At 31.6% G+C, this 15690-nt stretch overlaps 7 protein-coding genes and 1 non-coding gene across 8 annotated transcripts; 4 read left to right on the top strand and 4 right to left on the bottom strand.

The window, feature by feature from the left end:
* Positions 1-474: 474 nt before the first annotated feature.
* ERG24 (delta(14)-sterol reductase) lies at positions 475-1752 on the top strand (the record flags this gene model as incomplete). The annotated part of the gene is made up of 1 exon (XM_064859006.1): positions 475-1752. One exon carries the CDS (start codon positions 475-477, stop codon positions 1750-1752), a length of 1278 nt encoding a protein of 425 aa, XP_064714222.1.
* Positions 1753-1921: 169 nt separating this feature from the next.
* Positions 1922-2359, bottom strand: HCH1 (Hch1p; the record flags this gene model as incomplete). The annotated part of the gene is made up of 1 exon (XM_064859005.1): positions 1922-2359. One exon carries the CDS (start codon positions 2357-2359, stop codon positions 1922-1924), a length of 438 nt encoding a protein of 145 aa, XP_064714221.1.
* An 832-nt stretch (positions 2360-3191) lies between these two features.
* Positions 3192-3782, bottom strand: POP3 (Pop3p; the record flags this gene model as incomplete). Its single annotated transcript, XM_064859004.1, has 1 exon — positions 3192-3782. The coding sequence occupies one exon, from the start codon at positions 3780-3782 to the stop codon at positions 3192-3194; it is 591 nt and encodes a 196-aa protein (XP_064714220.1).
* Positions 3783-4842: 1060 nt separating this feature from the next.
* On the top strand, positions 4843-6435 carry WSC2 (Wsc2p; the record flags this gene model as incomplete). Its single annotated transcript, XM_064859003.1, has 1 exon — positions 4843-6435. The coding sequence occupies one exon, from the start codon at positions 4843-4845 to the stop codon at positions 6433-6435; it is 1593 nt and encodes a 530-aa protein (XP_064714219.1).
* Positions 6436-7030: 595 nt separating this feature from the next.
* MRPL10 (mitochondrial 54S ribosomal protein uL15m MRPL10) lies at positions 7031-7897 on the top strand (the record flags this gene model as incomplete). Its single annotated transcript, XM_064859002.1, has 1 exon — positions 7031-7897. One exon carries the CDS (start codon positions 7031-7033, stop codon positions 7895-7897), a length of 867 nt encoding a protein of 288 aa, XP_064714218.1.
* Positions 7898-11524: 3627 nt separating this feature from the next.
* PWA37_002436 lies at positions 11525-11599 on the top strand. Its single transcript has one exon. It is a non-coding gene; the product is annotated as a tRNA-Cys (tRNA).
* Positions 11600-12001: 402 nt separating this feature from the next.
* UTP18 (Utp18p) lies at positions 12002-13855 on the bottom strand (the record flags this gene model as incomplete). The annotated part of the gene is made up of 1 exon (XM_064859001.1): positions 12002-13855. The coding sequence occupies one exon, from the start codon at positions 13853-13855 to the stop codon at positions 12002-12004; it is 1854 nt and encodes a 617-aa protein (XP_064714217.1).
* A 541-nt stretch (positions 13856-14396) lies between these two features.
* Positions 14397-15314, bottom strand: PWA37_002434 (S-formylglutathione hydrolase; the record flags this gene model as incomplete). Its single annotated transcript, XM_064859000.1, has 1 exon — positions 14397-15314. One exon carries the CDS (start codon positions 15312-15314, stop codon positions 14397-14399), a length of 918 nt encoding a protein of 305 aa, XP_064714216.1.
* Positions 15315-15690: the final 376 nt, after the last annotated feature.

Below are 15690 nucleotides of genomic sequence, written 5' to 3'. Positions count from 1 at the left end.
ATCCAATGGTCCACAAGATCTCGTGTATGGGAGATGTGTTGTGGATGATGGACATATGCATAACGATAGGTGACAAAGAGTGCTAAGGTTAGAAAAATGGAAAATGAAGAAGATTATTAGGGTTGTGGAAACCTATTTTAGGGCTTGAGTGTAGGGTTGCAAATATATATAAAAGAAAACAAACAAAAAAAAAAGTAAAAAGTTGATATCTTCGAGGGTATTTCTCTTTTCGTATAGATTTTCACTCTCTCTTTTGGTGATGATAATTACTCTGTATGATCTTCAATATACTATGAATATATATATATATGATTGATTGACTGATTGACTGGTCGAATACACACTTTTTTAAGTGACAAAGGACACTTAAGGGTATAATATTCTATATATATATATATATATATATATATATATAGAGGGAGAAAGAGAGAGAGAAACAAAAACAGTATATTTCCAACTTTCAATCGATTGAATATGGGGAAAAGGAACACGTCTAAAGAAGTATTAAATCCAAAAACTACAAAATTCGAATTCGGTGGTGTCCTTGGATCCACCCTCATATCATTGACATTGCCTGTCTTCACTGTCGTCATCAATCATCTTATAACTCCAAATGTATCCATCTCCCATGATCCCCTTTTCTATTTAAACCCTTGTAAATCTCACCATCTTTGGATACCTTATCTATCCTGGTTCATCGTTTTGGCTGTTCTAGACATCCTCATGCCAGGCCATTGGGTTAAAGGCACCGTGTTAAGAAATGGTCAAAGACTAGATTATAAGATAAACGGCATAAGTAACTGTCTGCTACTGGTCTTTGTCTTATCTCTAAGATGGCAGATGACTAATGGCCAAATGCCCGAACTACAATATCTATACAACAATTACATGGAACTGAACATCATCACCTGCATCTTTTCTTTCTACCTGGCCACTTGGGTCTACCTAAGATCTTTTATCAATGAAAACAAAAGAATCCTTGCCCTGGGTGGAAATTCAGGCAACGTCCTTTACGACTGGTTTATCGGCAGAGAATTGAATCCAAGATCCATCGGTGGACTACTGGATATCAAGTTGTTCTGCGAACTAAGACCAGGTATGCTGCTATGGTTCTTAATCAACCTATCCTGTTTGCACCACGTCTACCTCGAAATAGGCACATGGAATGATTCCTTATGCTTGATCACCCTTTTACAATCCTGGTATATTTTCGATGGAGTCCTAAATGAAGAAGGACTTCTATCCATGATGGATATTGTCACAGATGGATTCGGGTTCATGTTGGCGTTCGGTGACTTGGCTTTGGTCCCCTTCACTTACGCCTTGCAAGCAAGATGGTTGAGCACAAATCCAATTGTGTTAGGCCCATGGAAAATCGTCGCTATTGTATCTTTGATGGCATTGGGATACACAGTCTTCCATCTATCCAATCAACAAAAATCGTTATTTAAACAGGGTAAATTACCTAATATGAAGTTCATCCCTACTGAGCGTGGCACCAAGTTGTTGTGTGACGGATGGTGGTCTGTTTCACAACATATCAATTATCTCGGCGATTGGATGATTTCTTTGAGTTGGTGCTTGACTACCTGGTTTAACACACCCTTGACATACTACTACAGTTTCTATTTCGCTATCCTACTTTTGCATAGACAGATGAGAGATGAGGAAAAGTGTCATAAGAAGTATGGAAAGGATTGGGAGGAATACCAAAGAAGGGTTCCATACAAGATTATTCCATATATCTATTGAAATAAAAAAAAAAAAAAAAAAAAAAAAAAAAACAAAAAACCAAATTGAATCTTATAACAGTAATTAAGTGTTATAGAATAATCTATACATATACATATATGTATGTGTTTGAGTGTGTATAAACAACTATCTATTGTTTATTTGTCTATTTGTTTGTTTGTGTATTTATTTATTCTTGTAGATCACTTGAGTGTTTTTCTAATAAATCATTTTGGTATTGTAATAACGTAGTTTTAAATGTTGGAATGAAAGATGTTTGGATTAATTGAGAATTGGATTGACTAAAACCATTAATATCAATTAAAGGCTCTGAATCATCATGCATAAATTCAGGAATACGTAGAGTACCACTTTCCTCTTCTTCATCCTTTTCTGGGTTAGTAACATTTACTTTAAATTCAAGATCTAGGTCAAAATAACAAATAGGTTTTCCCTTTCTTTGCGAAACATTGGAATCTCCATTGATTCTATTTATTTGTATGATCTTTATTGTGGTACTGTTTTTAGTTATTTCATAATTAATAAACTTTTCATTTAAATATTGTTTAGTCCAAGGTAAAGTGTTTTTATCGACCCAGTGCCAGTTGTTTGGATTTAAAACAGCCATGATTGAAATAAATTAGATGTGTATGTGAAAATTAGTTGAAGATAACGAGAAGAAGGTACAAAGCTTGGATAATTATAATATATTGTTCACTTTCTTTCTTTCTTTTATTTTATGTCAAAGTGGTCTCTTACCTTGGTGTTTGCTATGTAATGCTAATATTTACTACACTGCTGTGCCACTACCACATTAACCACATATTGTGAATTTTCTTTTCTTTTGTTTCTTTCTGCTTTTTTTTTCTTGTTTTAAATATAATTTTTCAATCTTCAGAGAAAAGCGGGAAAGGAAAGAAAAAGAAGGAAAAAAAAAAAAAGAAGTTCTATGATATTCCATTTAAAAGGTTCCACACCTAGACGAAGCAGACTGCCTACGATGAGAACCTACTACCAGAGATATACTCCTCTGGGACACTAATAATAATAATAATAATAATAATAATAATAATAATAATAATAAAAGATATAATGAATATTTCGTTCTTGTTGTCCTTTATTTGCAGTATAGGTGAACTATAATGCATCTGAGGGAATAATCTTGGTAAATATACATACATACACACATACATACATACATATATATAACATTTATAAACATGAAATACAAGAGTAGTATTTTTGACTAAGGAGCTTACAAGATTGCTCGCAGTAAATTTCAGAGTGACATATGTCACTATCTTCTCTTTGTATCCTCTACTCTCTAAAAGAGGCAATGAAATAACGAAATGATAAAGAAAAAAGAAAAGAAAAGGAAAAAGGGAAGTAAAACCACAAAAATCGAAAACTGACCACTAAGAAAAGCGATAGTAATAGGAAATAACAAATATGAATGGGAATCAGCGTAATGGTTGGGTCGTCTTCAAAAGATCCAATTGAGTAGATCTGTATCTGGTCAAATCGTCTAGCCAAGGTTGTGATACATTCTCCACTCTCTCCTTTATAGCAGATACAAATTTATCATCCAATTGATCATTGACATACAATAATAAAAGACCATGTTGGATGTTTATACCGTGCTTTTTGATCATTTCAAAGGAGCCTGCTGGTAATTGTATAATTGTTACTTCATGCGGAGATAGATAGCATAGTGCAGGGATATGTTGTAATATAATAGATGGTATATATTTGGTGTCTTTATTACACACAAAGAGGAAAAATGCCAAAGGCCTCTGACCAGTGTTTGAAGACAATAAAGAAACTATCTTATTATAATCTACTTCAATCGTCCATGGCCAATCTTTCATATCAACATTGCTCAGATGAATGCACTTATTTAAAATAGTGGATTTGAAAAGTTCAACAACAAACGGCTGTTCGTTCACATGCGGCCAACTATGTAAGTCATTGACGTAAGGACTGGATAGGATTGGTTTGTATACTTGTTTTTTAGTTGCAACTTTCTTGTCAATCGCTTTCAATGAGGACATGATTTATGACTTCCAATCACATGTACTACTCGACTTGAACTAAATGGCTAATTGAGTAATACAATGGTTACTGTCATGATTATCGTCATCTTACCTTATCCCTTCTACTCTCATCTCAATGAATTTTTCAATGTCAATCTCTTACTTACAATAAACATAAAAAAAAAGAAAAACAAAAGAACGAAAGGTCTTTGATATATCACTTTACACGTTCTTGCGATTATATATATAAAAATATCACGTGCATCGTTCGCAAAAGCGAGTGTTTTTTTTTTCGTGTCTCTTTTTATTGTTTACAAGTAGGAAAAACAAAAACAAAAACAAAAACAATGCGAAAATAAAGAAAAAGGCTAGAACAACGGAAAAAAATTCACTGGAAATCATCTCGACGAATCTATTGGTATTGTTTTTTTCGCATTATTTTTGTTTCATCTGCGTTTTCTTTTCAAGATTTTTTCAAATAATCGCAATATAATAATAAGAAGGAATAAAAATAACAAATAAAGAATATTTTGGACTATGTAAAAATTCATATAGAATATTAAAAGATATATATTATAACATGAACATTATTAATTGAAAGATGGCTTCCTTTTGGTTAAACTACTTATTGCACAAACTAACCTTCTTTTATTTTGTTTTTTTTTATCATTTTTTTCTAGAGTGACTGTTACGGAGATCTTGGTAGAAGCATTAAGGGCGTTAATATTTTTGAAGACTGAACCTAACAGTGGTATTTCCTCGAGGGAAAAGTCCCTACTAAAGCAACTGTGATACCCTTATTCTTTCACTTACACTTTTATTTGATTTATTTAGTTTTATTTTTATTTTTATTTTTGTTGTTGTTGTTGTTGTTCTACTGCATTACATAATTTGTTTTTATTTTCATTTTTGTGAATTGGTTCATCTTCATATCACAATATCATTATATTAAATCGAAAAAAGACAATATTTTAATATTCATATATTCGAGATTTAATAATTATTATTCAAAAGTGATTTTTTTTGTTAGTAATCACTAATACCACGTTATAATATATTATATCATAGAGATTGAAATATGTTAGCAACACTCCTGACTATAATAATATCTTTCTTCATTTTTTTAACTTCAGCAGAGGATGTTTTTTCTTATAGTGGATGTTATCTATCAAGTTCATTGCAGTCCATGGGACTTACATCAAAAGGGTCTTATACTTGGCAGTCTCCTTCATATTGTGAGGGCCAATGTTCCGGCTCTGCATTTATTGCCTTGTCTGGAGGTGGTAATTGTTATTGTGGTTCTGATACAAACCTTCTTTCAGTATCTAAACAATCGGAGTCTAATTGCAATACAGGCTGTTATGGTTGGCCTGCTGCTATGTGTGGGAACAGTGCTGGAGATTATATGAATGTTTATGTCAATAAAGATAAAGTTAATACACTATCAAGTTCTAGTAGCTCTGCATCAGCATCCACATTCGACACCACTTTGACTAGTTCTTCAGAATTTACAGGTTCTATGTTGCATTCACATTCGTCTTTGAGTTTATCGGGATCTGTTTTCGTTTTCACTTCAATGTTGTCACAAGGTTCTAACTTACCAAAATCCACCACTTCTGTACAAGCAAGCACAAATAATCAGTTTTCGGAATCTTCTTCCGTCATAACAACGTCTACATTAGCACAAGCATCTTCTAGTATTACATCTTCGATATCATCTACAACTAACTCTGTTTCTTCTACCCAGTTAACTACTAAGATTGTAACAAAATCCGTCATAACTACATCAAATAAAGTGCAACGTACAATAATCGTGACGGCGTCATCAGTTGTTGAAACTGTTGTGACCACAGCTTCGGCAAGCACCTATTACAATGGAACCATGCCACTAAAGAATAAGTCGGCTAGTCCATTAAGCGGTGGTACAATCGCTGGTATTGTGGTTGGTTGTGTAGCTGGTGTGGTTATTATTATAGCATTGGTTGTCTTTTATTTCTTATATATGAAACGCCATTCAAAAAATGATGTCTTAGACATTGAAGAATCTAAGCAATATCAGCCATATTCCTTTGGTGACCAAGATGCTAATCCTATTATTATCCCTGAACCAACGGGTTACCTAAATCACGGTTCAATAAAGAGTAAATTTAACGGTAATACTAATAACAGTAATAATAACAGTTCATGGAAATTACCTTCGAGATCAAGTACTAGAAATAACAGCAATTCGAATCTAAATGGTTCAAATAACAGCTCTGATGTGTTTAATATGAGGAACGGTAGTATCCATAGTTCAGGGACTTTAACCAACAGGTCAATCCCAATGGGCAACAAAATTGCTGATGGTAGTAATGCACACAATAGCAATGTCAACAGTATGTCAACGTTCACAAATCCTTCAACATTAAAAACACATGCCATGAGACGTTCTCAATTGCCTTCCACGGTATTCGAAGAGCCTACAAATATATCTTTCTATGATGGAGTACAGAGATTTAGTACAAGTTCTCTACCAGATATGATGGAAGAAAGAAAACCATTAAGAATAGTCAATCCCGACGATTCTTCAGTAGGGATACATGATAATAGTGACAATGGTGAAGACAATACTAATGCTACCACGGAATCTGGTACTTCTATGTCATTATCTATGGATGATGAAAAGTATTAAAATATTATAAGTTTTATGCATTCGATATTCATTTCATCGTTTTTTTTTTCTTTTTTCCATCACTGCACATATAAATCTATATGTAACATTTATATACAATATCATACAAGAACAGCAAAAATATAAGTTAGCATGCATTTCTATTAAACTTTGTTGGAATGTTATTTTATCTTTCTAGTTGTTTACACACCATCCATGTTGTGCGAAACTGATCACACCAATTATTTTCCACTGTGACTTCTTACCCCTAACTGTACGCTTTATATTTCTGACTTTTTTCTGTTCTCGTTGTTCTCAACCCTTTTTTTTACAAAATTAGAGAGAGAAAAAAAATAAAAAAAGAGGAGGAATTCGATTTTATGGTTTTTGTGTTCCTGGAAATCTTGTAAAGGAAAGTTGAGACAAATCCGAACTAGAAAATTTAAAAAAATTTGTTAAGAATCGATAGAGTTTCAATAAAAGTATTCAAAGATTATGATACATGTGAAGCAAAGCATAACAATAAGTTAAGAGAGAGGTCTAAAAAAGTATTGTTATTACGTATATACGTATCTTATACACCAATACTACACAGACAAATAAAATTATATTGTTCATGTTATCTAACTGGTTTGGTTCCTTAAAGACCACCCATAAATGCCTGACAACACAATCGTTTCCCATTAGATCCATCCAAATCTTATCTACTTTAAAACCACCCCCAAATTCAACTAAAAAATTTAAAAGGTTGGGTAGAGGTCCATCTAGTAATAAAGGTAAAACCTCAGGTAGAGGTACTAAAGGTCAAAAGGCCAGAAGTCATGTTAAATCCTGGTTCGAAGGTGGTCAGACCCCTATTTACAAATTATTCCCTAAAATCGGTTTTACAAATGTTCATTCAAAAGAATTTGTACCATTAAATTTAGAAAGAATTATTGAATGGCACAGAAAGGGAAGACTTACTCTAAAGGATGGGGAAGTGTTAGATATGAAGAAAATGAAAGATACAGGACTTATTAGTGGAAGTATTAAAGATGGAGTAAAGATCTTGGCAAAAGGTCAGTTTATTTATAATTTACCATGGCCAATTGAAGCTTCATGTGCTTCAAAGAAAGCTGTTGCGGCTATTGAAAAGGCAGGTGGCTCCTTTGTGGCTAAATATTTTTCTCCATTAGGGTTGACGGCACATTTGAAACCCGAATGGTTTTTAGAAAAAAGAGGATGGGTTCCACTACCTGCAAGGCCAATTAAGAGAAAAGATATCGAATATTACAGTGACCCTGAAAAGAGGGGTTATTTAGTTGTAGAAAATGATCCATATTATAAAATATTGCAAGAGAATAAAATTAAAAAATTAGCATCCAAGACTGTTACTAAAAAATCAATGCTGGAAAAACAGTTAGATGCTTTAATAGGAAAGGATCAAGTGCACAATAGTGTTAATAATTCTAAAATAATAACTTTAAAAGAATTCATGGGTTGAATAAATTAAAATTATTAGAATAGTTCCTGTAAATATAGAAGTTGTATCAACAGTAAATAGTCATGTTCAACATAAAAGATATTTTAAATAGTATTATGTTCCATTAATTTTATGAATCAATAGTACAACTGAATATATATGTATATATCCACAATAGAATGTGTTTTTATTCTTACAATATATATCTAATGGTTAATTTTTCTCTGAATAAAGTGAAGATTATTCAATCATAAAAGCTCTGCTAAGAACTATTTGATTAAGATATAAATTTTTTTTCTTTTTTAAGAACTCTATTTATTCACTTTATACTTTGACAGCCTTCTGCTATTATTAGTTTTATGTCCTGTTTAGTATTAAACAGGACATCATAGGTAGGGAAAGAATTATTTTTATCTATTTTTGCCTATATCACAATTGAATTAGTTTTCAATATTTATTTATACTATCTCTTATCAAATAAAAAAGGCAATCTTAAACTAATAAACAAGTTTCAAAAAAATGGTATAACAAGCATAAACATCAGTTTATAAACAGATTAACACTTTTTTTTCATAAACATTATTGTTACCGAATTAAAAAGTTTTAAGAGCTACAAGAAGAATTAATGTAAATTTAGAATTATGTGCGATAAGGTATTTGGGCATAATATTTAGTGATAGTGTAAAAATCATATTAATTGAAAGGATATCATAAGAATGGGTAGTGGTCAAAATATATGCTATAGTACTGAAATTGAATATTCTAGAATAAATAGATAGACCAATCAGATTTTAGCAAACATAGATTAATAATAGAATGCAGAGAATGTATTGTTTACTCATCAGTAGATGTAAACAAAATGTGTTAACAAATTGGTGCCGTTCATAGACGAAATATGCCAGATGTAGAAATATATAAAGCCAATAATTTTTTTTCATATCACGTTTCTTTCCTTATGTACCTTTTATACATTACAATCTATACATCATATATATAAAAAAACTCAAAGAACTTTAGCATAAATTTGTATACAACCAATATATAATATAGTATTGAGAATATTTACTATATATACAATCACTACAGGCACTTATCTTCGGTACTTATCATAATACTTGAGCTATCTGCCAATGTAATCTATTATCTTAGATATTCCATGAGGTATAATCAAATTATTATAATTAATTATCAGGATATGGATAACTAATACACTAAGACACCAGATAGAATGGTTAATCGAGTTTCAGAAACATATAAAAGGACAACAACATCTGAAGATAAAACTATCTTCCGTAATTCTTCATTTATATAGATATATTATGTATAACATACAAGAACAAAAACAAACAATTATATAAGTTCGATATAGTCGTTAATATATAAAAGATCGTCCAGTAATTATCTTACCGATTGTATCAATTACTGTCTTCGATTATTATAATATTTGTTTGATATTATCTGCGCTTCCCGACTAGTTATTAAACTCTAGACTACATCATACCACAGCATAAGATGTTATCATAATCATTTAAACAATTATGGTCATGTTCCTTCTGTGGGAGAAGAGGAAACCCTTAAAAACATTGGCAATGTTGTAGCAGGTGTCAGGTGGAAAGATTGTGAACCATGGGAAACTGTCAGAGTTCCCGTGAAGTTAATTAGACCAAATGTTTCAGCGATATTATATGAGTATTGGAAATAACATCTTAATAAACAAAGATATCGTCTGGACAATTGGATAGAAAAAAATCGCCACCAAAGGAAAATTAAAAAAATTAAAAGAAGATTTGGTTAATCCAAATGTGACATTGTGACAGTTTACTACTGGTGATTGAAAGATAATAGTTTTTGGCTATATCATTTTGTTACATTCGTCTATTCAGATCCTTATCATGCTTTGGAGATGTAGAGATTACCTTTTATTTGACCTTTGATCCTCGAACTCTCGAAGTATTAAAATTGGTTATTGTTATATTATAACATTTGCAAATCTTGATGATTACTGAAAACTGCAAATCGTACCCGATGGGGAGCGTTGTATTTGTCTCGATGAATGATCATTCAATCCTCTTAGATTAATGTAAGATGATGGAAGTTAGAAGTTAGATATGTTGGATGTATTTTCCCAATTAGATCTTTACCTTAGCTTTCAAATTCTCACATTTAATTGTTTTCATAAAAATTAATAACTTTGTATAGCCAAGTGGTTTGGGGTTGTAGTAATTAGTCAGGAAGTGCAGATGACGTCAACAGGATATTTTATTAATTGAAGCAGTGATTGTTACAATCGGTAAAGCAATTACTATACGATCCTTTATATATTGATGGCTATGTCAAACTTATATGTTTGTTCGTTGTTTGTTGTTCGCTGTTCGTTCTATCTATATTTATATATATTTTATCTACATTAGAACATGAATAGCACGGTCATTAGGTTTCTTTATTAAAGACTATTTTATTATTTCGTCAATAATGGCAATTAAGAGAAAAAGCTTTGTAAGAAGAGAATTAAAAAGAGGAGGGATCATTTTGCATTTAGATATAAACATATTATATAATTATGTACATTGTTTTTATAGGTTTTTTAGTGGACCGAAGATCTAATTTATGAATAAGTTAAGTCACGACTGTATCAAATACAGACATTACTACTTTCCAAGAGTTTATACAGGGGAGGAATTACGGAAGATAGTTTTATCTTCAGATGTTGTTGTCCTTTTATATGTTTCTGAAACTCGATTAACCATTCTATCTGGTGTCTTAGTGTATTAGTTATCCATATCCTGATAATTAATTATAATAATTTGATTATACCTCCTGGGATCTTTAAGATAATAGATTATATTGGAAAATGGCACAAATATTATGATAAGTGATCATAGATGTGTGACATTAGTAATAATGGCTAGAATCTCACATAATCTCGATGGTGCTATTTTTCATCTCACAAGAAGGCAAATGTTATAGCTTGGACTTAGGATTAATTCTTTAACAAGACTATTGAACGAATAGTAAGGGCAATAACAAATATATAAGAACGTTATATATAGGAGAATTAAGGATTATTGCTTGTTTTTTCTATTTATGTTTTTATACAATGTATAGATTATTTACAAAAAACGGTTATGGAAGATGATCTTTTATCTCCAGAAAACGTTGTCCTTTTATGTGTTTTTTCGAGCTCGATCGATTATTCAGATTAGTACATTAATGATCTGACTGATTCAAACTGTTGGAATTTGGAGCCTTCTGCGTCCATGGTAATGGTAGACATCATTAAGTTATAGATGCTTTTTTATTTTATATTAAATACCTGTACATATTTATTATATAGTGTATTCAATATACATTCTTTTATTTACTTTAAGTTTTCTTTTAAAGTTTTTCATTTCTTTTCAAATCTTCGAAAAACATATTTGGTGACAAATAAAATGTCTTCCTGATATTATGTACATCTGTGCACCCCATAATATACAGAAAAACTAATTAAAAATAATTCTTAAGGAAATGGCAGTAATAAACTCTCATTTTCCAACACAAACCCTAAAATTTATTACATTAATCTAGGTGCACTAGTGGATTAGAACTGCACCTCAATTCTCTAATTATGGTAATTATTCTATTCTACATTTCCGAAACAGATTTTGTGGCTCGTATGGCGCAGTGGTAGCGCAGCAGATTGCAAATCTGTTGGTCCTTAGTTCGAATCTGAGTGCGAGCTTCTTTTTTATATATGCAGGCTATTGTATTCTTAGTTATTTTATCTACTACAAGAGACATACAATATAGACCAAAGTCTTCAAATAGGCCTATTGTATTATACAAATTTGGACAAGGTGTAATGCGCACATATTATATGTCTATCTTGGCAGTCAAGTTCTTTTTAAAATATATATATTTAAAGTCACCATACTTCTGGGATTGTAAGTGTGTAGCACATTGTAATAACTCCTTTCAAATATGTTTATTTTATATAGTAATATATATCCATGTTCCTGTATATGATTTTTGAAATACCCTATTAGTTATATATAAACTAATATATCTATATATAAAAAAATATATGGTAGTTATGAGAAAATAATGCATCTTTAGTAATGGTACGTATATACCTTTTATATTATCCTAATAATGATTTAACTTCCATAGTCTTACTTTACCTTGCTCATTACCTACTGCTAGCATTTCACCACGTGGAGAAAATGCAACACTAGTAACTTTACCCAAGGGAGTACCACTAGTTGGCCAGTTTTTAAATACACTAAATGTAGGTAAATGGACTAATCTTAATGCATCTTTAACAGCTCTAGATGCCATACATAAAATTTGGCCATCTGGTGAAAATTGTAATGATGATATTGTAGTAGTTAATTGATCTAAAGTAGCGACAGGCTTTGGATTTGGAGAGTCATCTTTCATGGCACCATTGTTGTTTCTTTCATAGATGTTAACAAACCCGCTTTCACTTCCAATAGCTAGCCACCTATTGGATCTAATTTGTTCAGTGGACAATAAATGATTTGAATTAGTGCCCCCACCAACCTGAATAGTGGTAATACCAATACCGCCGTTATCTTTCCATCTTCTAAGTACTTTACCATTTTGGTTCAAATCAAATTCCCATACTTCACCATACGTATTTGTCACAATCAAGATTGTTTTAAAGCTTCTTACAGTACCACTATTTTTATTCTTTTTATTGCTATTACTCTTCTTTTTCATATTTGACACTGACTGATAATCTAGACAGAAATCGACTAAATTACCATCAATCTTGCAACCAAACATCCACATACCAGTGATGGAACTTAAAATATTGATCCAGCCATTATTACCTTGTAAACAGATAATACCATGAACACCTCCAGTTTGGAAATTGTAAAAATGGCCCAATTTAAACTTTTCAAATGATCTTTGCCTATCTTCATGGCCATATAACCTTGAAATTTTTTCAATTTTAGCAACTTGTGTTAAAGAATCTGACCTATTTGTAATTGAGGAGGAAAGATCCCATGAATGCATATAACGTCTTCTACCACCAGTAAAAATTTTTTGTTCATATTTATTTGGAGATAGATAAAAAAAACAATTTTGTATTGGCGTGTTATATAAAAATACACTTGTAACCAAATGATTGTTTTTTCCATCAATATGGTAAATTCTCAATGTTTTGTCATACCCACCAGTTAATAATAATGGTTTTGATGGATGGAATGAAAGTGACTGTATAGCTGCCTTTGAGGGATGGGTTATATTTGCATCTTTTAATCTTAATATATCCAAGTTTGTATGCGGTAGTAGTTTTGAATTAGTTTCTTTGTAATTGTATGTACTCTTCAATATCTTCGACAGAGCATTGACATCGCCATTAATTACCTGTTCTAAACCGTCCTCTCCATCATCTTCTTCTGAGTCCAACGTTTTATTATTACTATCACTATCAGATTCGTCATCCACCCATTTGGGTCTTGGACAAATTCTTTCAAATTGCGCTCTTAATCTTTGGACATAATCGTTACCATTGATTTTAGTTTCTTCATATGAAGTTCTCAATTTCTTGGTTTTATTTGTCATCATGATTGAAATATGTAATCTTTCGTCATCTGAGTCCTCCCAAGCAACATCACTCTCGCTTTCACTAATACTTGAGTCATCAGTCTCATCTTCATCAGGTTGGCTTTCTTCATTATCTACATCCATAAGATCAGTTTGTTCAGATGGTTCACCATCATCAAAGAAGAATAATTGATCATCCATAATATTTTTCATTGTATTGTCGCCATTGTCTTCTTCGTTTTCATCTTTACTGTTGTCATCACCATTATCTATGTCTGCATCTTCATCAAAATCACTCATTCCAAATAGAAATTCATCATTAAAATTGGCTAAGCTAGATTGGAAATCAGTCGTATCACCAAAGACTTGCTTTGCCAAAAACAATTCTTCTTTATCTGGTGGTGGAATTTCGAATTTCGCCATGTTATTTACTTTAATATGTATCTATTATGTCTCGGTTATATGGCCTAAGAGTACACCAGTAGGTAACTCTTTAATCACCAAAAAGATTCTGATAGTGATAAATGAGCTATGTAATGCAATGGGAGTGTACACAACCTCTTATTCTCTCTTTATGCATATGCAGAAAAAAAAAAAGCCAAAACTCATCTCATCTCATCTCATCTTATTTTTTCTTAGTCCTTTCAATTTTTTAAGCAAGAAAAAAATTTTTTTACAACTTTGCGGGTAACTTTTATTGAATTATTAGAAAAGGTTTTGTATGTCATGTAATTTGTAAGATACAAAGGCTTATTGGGGAGACTTCTTGAGACGTTAAATTAATCTTTTGTATCTTTAGATGGAATAGTTGTCACTGATAGCCAGGAATAGTCGATCAAAGATGGTATATAATATATATACGCTACGCGTTTACATCTAGTGATACATTATGGTATTACAAAATTGTAAAGAAAAGATTAACTACACACTTCTTGACATTTATTAAAATTGATTGATTGGTTAGTCAAGTTAGTAAACCTAGATGTCTAGCATGAAATTCAGCATGTTCAGGTACAAAGGAACTGATAAAATAATAGGAATGATCATAGCCATCAACTATTTTCAGATCTATATGTTTCTTCCATTGCTCATTGCAACCAATTGCCTTTAAGAAATTTTCTGCATTCAATTGTTTTTCCAAGAATGGATCATTAGAACCAATATGAATCAAAATATCCTTCCCCTCGATGTAATCAACTGTCTTTATCAATTCACATGGATCATAAACTTTTCCCTCTTCTAAAGGATCGTTAAAATAGCCACTAAATGCTTTTTCACCCCATGGACAATTCAATGGGTTTAAAATCGGTGCAAATGCTGAACACGACTTATATTTATTTAGGTTCTTTAAAAAACCAGAAAGGGCACCAAACCCACCCATTGAATGACCAGTGATCGAGACATTGTTAACAAAATCCACAAACCCATCATCAGAAAAAAATTTGTTCAACTGATCGGGTAATTCTTTGTGGATATAATCATACATATGGTAATTTTCTGAAAAGGGTTCTCTTGTAGCGTTAATATAGAAACCTGCACCTAAGCCGAAATCCCAATCATTATTCGGATCAGTTGGAATATTGTCACCACGTGGAGAAGTGTCAGGGAAGACCATAGCAAATCCATATTTGTTTGCTTGAAATTGCCAAAATGCCTTTTCGGAGGCATTCTGTGGTGTACAAGTTAAACCTGATAGATAATAAATTGTAGGAATTTGTGGGTTTAAATCATTCTGTTTATCTTTATTATTCAATCTTTGGAAATATTGTTTTGGTAGATAGATGTTGACGTTCATCGTACATTTGGTCACCCTTGATTCATGAGACATTTTAAAAAATTGTCCACCACATGCTGCAACCTTAGAATTAATGGTAAATGTCATGATAATTGAATATAGACGGTGCTGGTTATGTTATACTTGTTTATAAATGGTAGAAATCTGATTTTTAAGGAATTGGTCCTATGTATGTGTGAGTATATGTATATGTGTCACCTACATATATATTTTTGGATAAAATAATTATGAATTTTTAAAGTTATCTATCTATACAAGGTTCCTTCTTTCTTTCTTTCTTTTTTTTTTTAAAAAAAGAAAAGAAAAATGAGATAATTTCTCACAGTATGCATGATGTTGTAATACGTCACTTGAAATATAATAAAAAGGAGTAACAAGAGTTTATATCGACATGAATGATTTGTGTTAAGTTTGTGAAGAGGTGTATACAGAATATATATATTTATGGGTGTGTTGATTTATT

Source organism: Arxiozyma heterogenica, assembly GCF_036370985.1.
Source record: "Arxiozyma heterogenica strain weizmannii chromosome Unknown scaffold_20, whole genome shotgun sequence".
NCBI classification, from domain to species: Eukaryota; Fungi; Ascomycota; class Saccharomycetes; order Saccharomycetales; family Saccharomycetaceae; genus Arxiozyma; species Arxiozyma heterogenica.
Note: the sequence above shows the minus strand (reverse complement) of the source record. Positions and strands in the feature narration are given on the sequence as shown.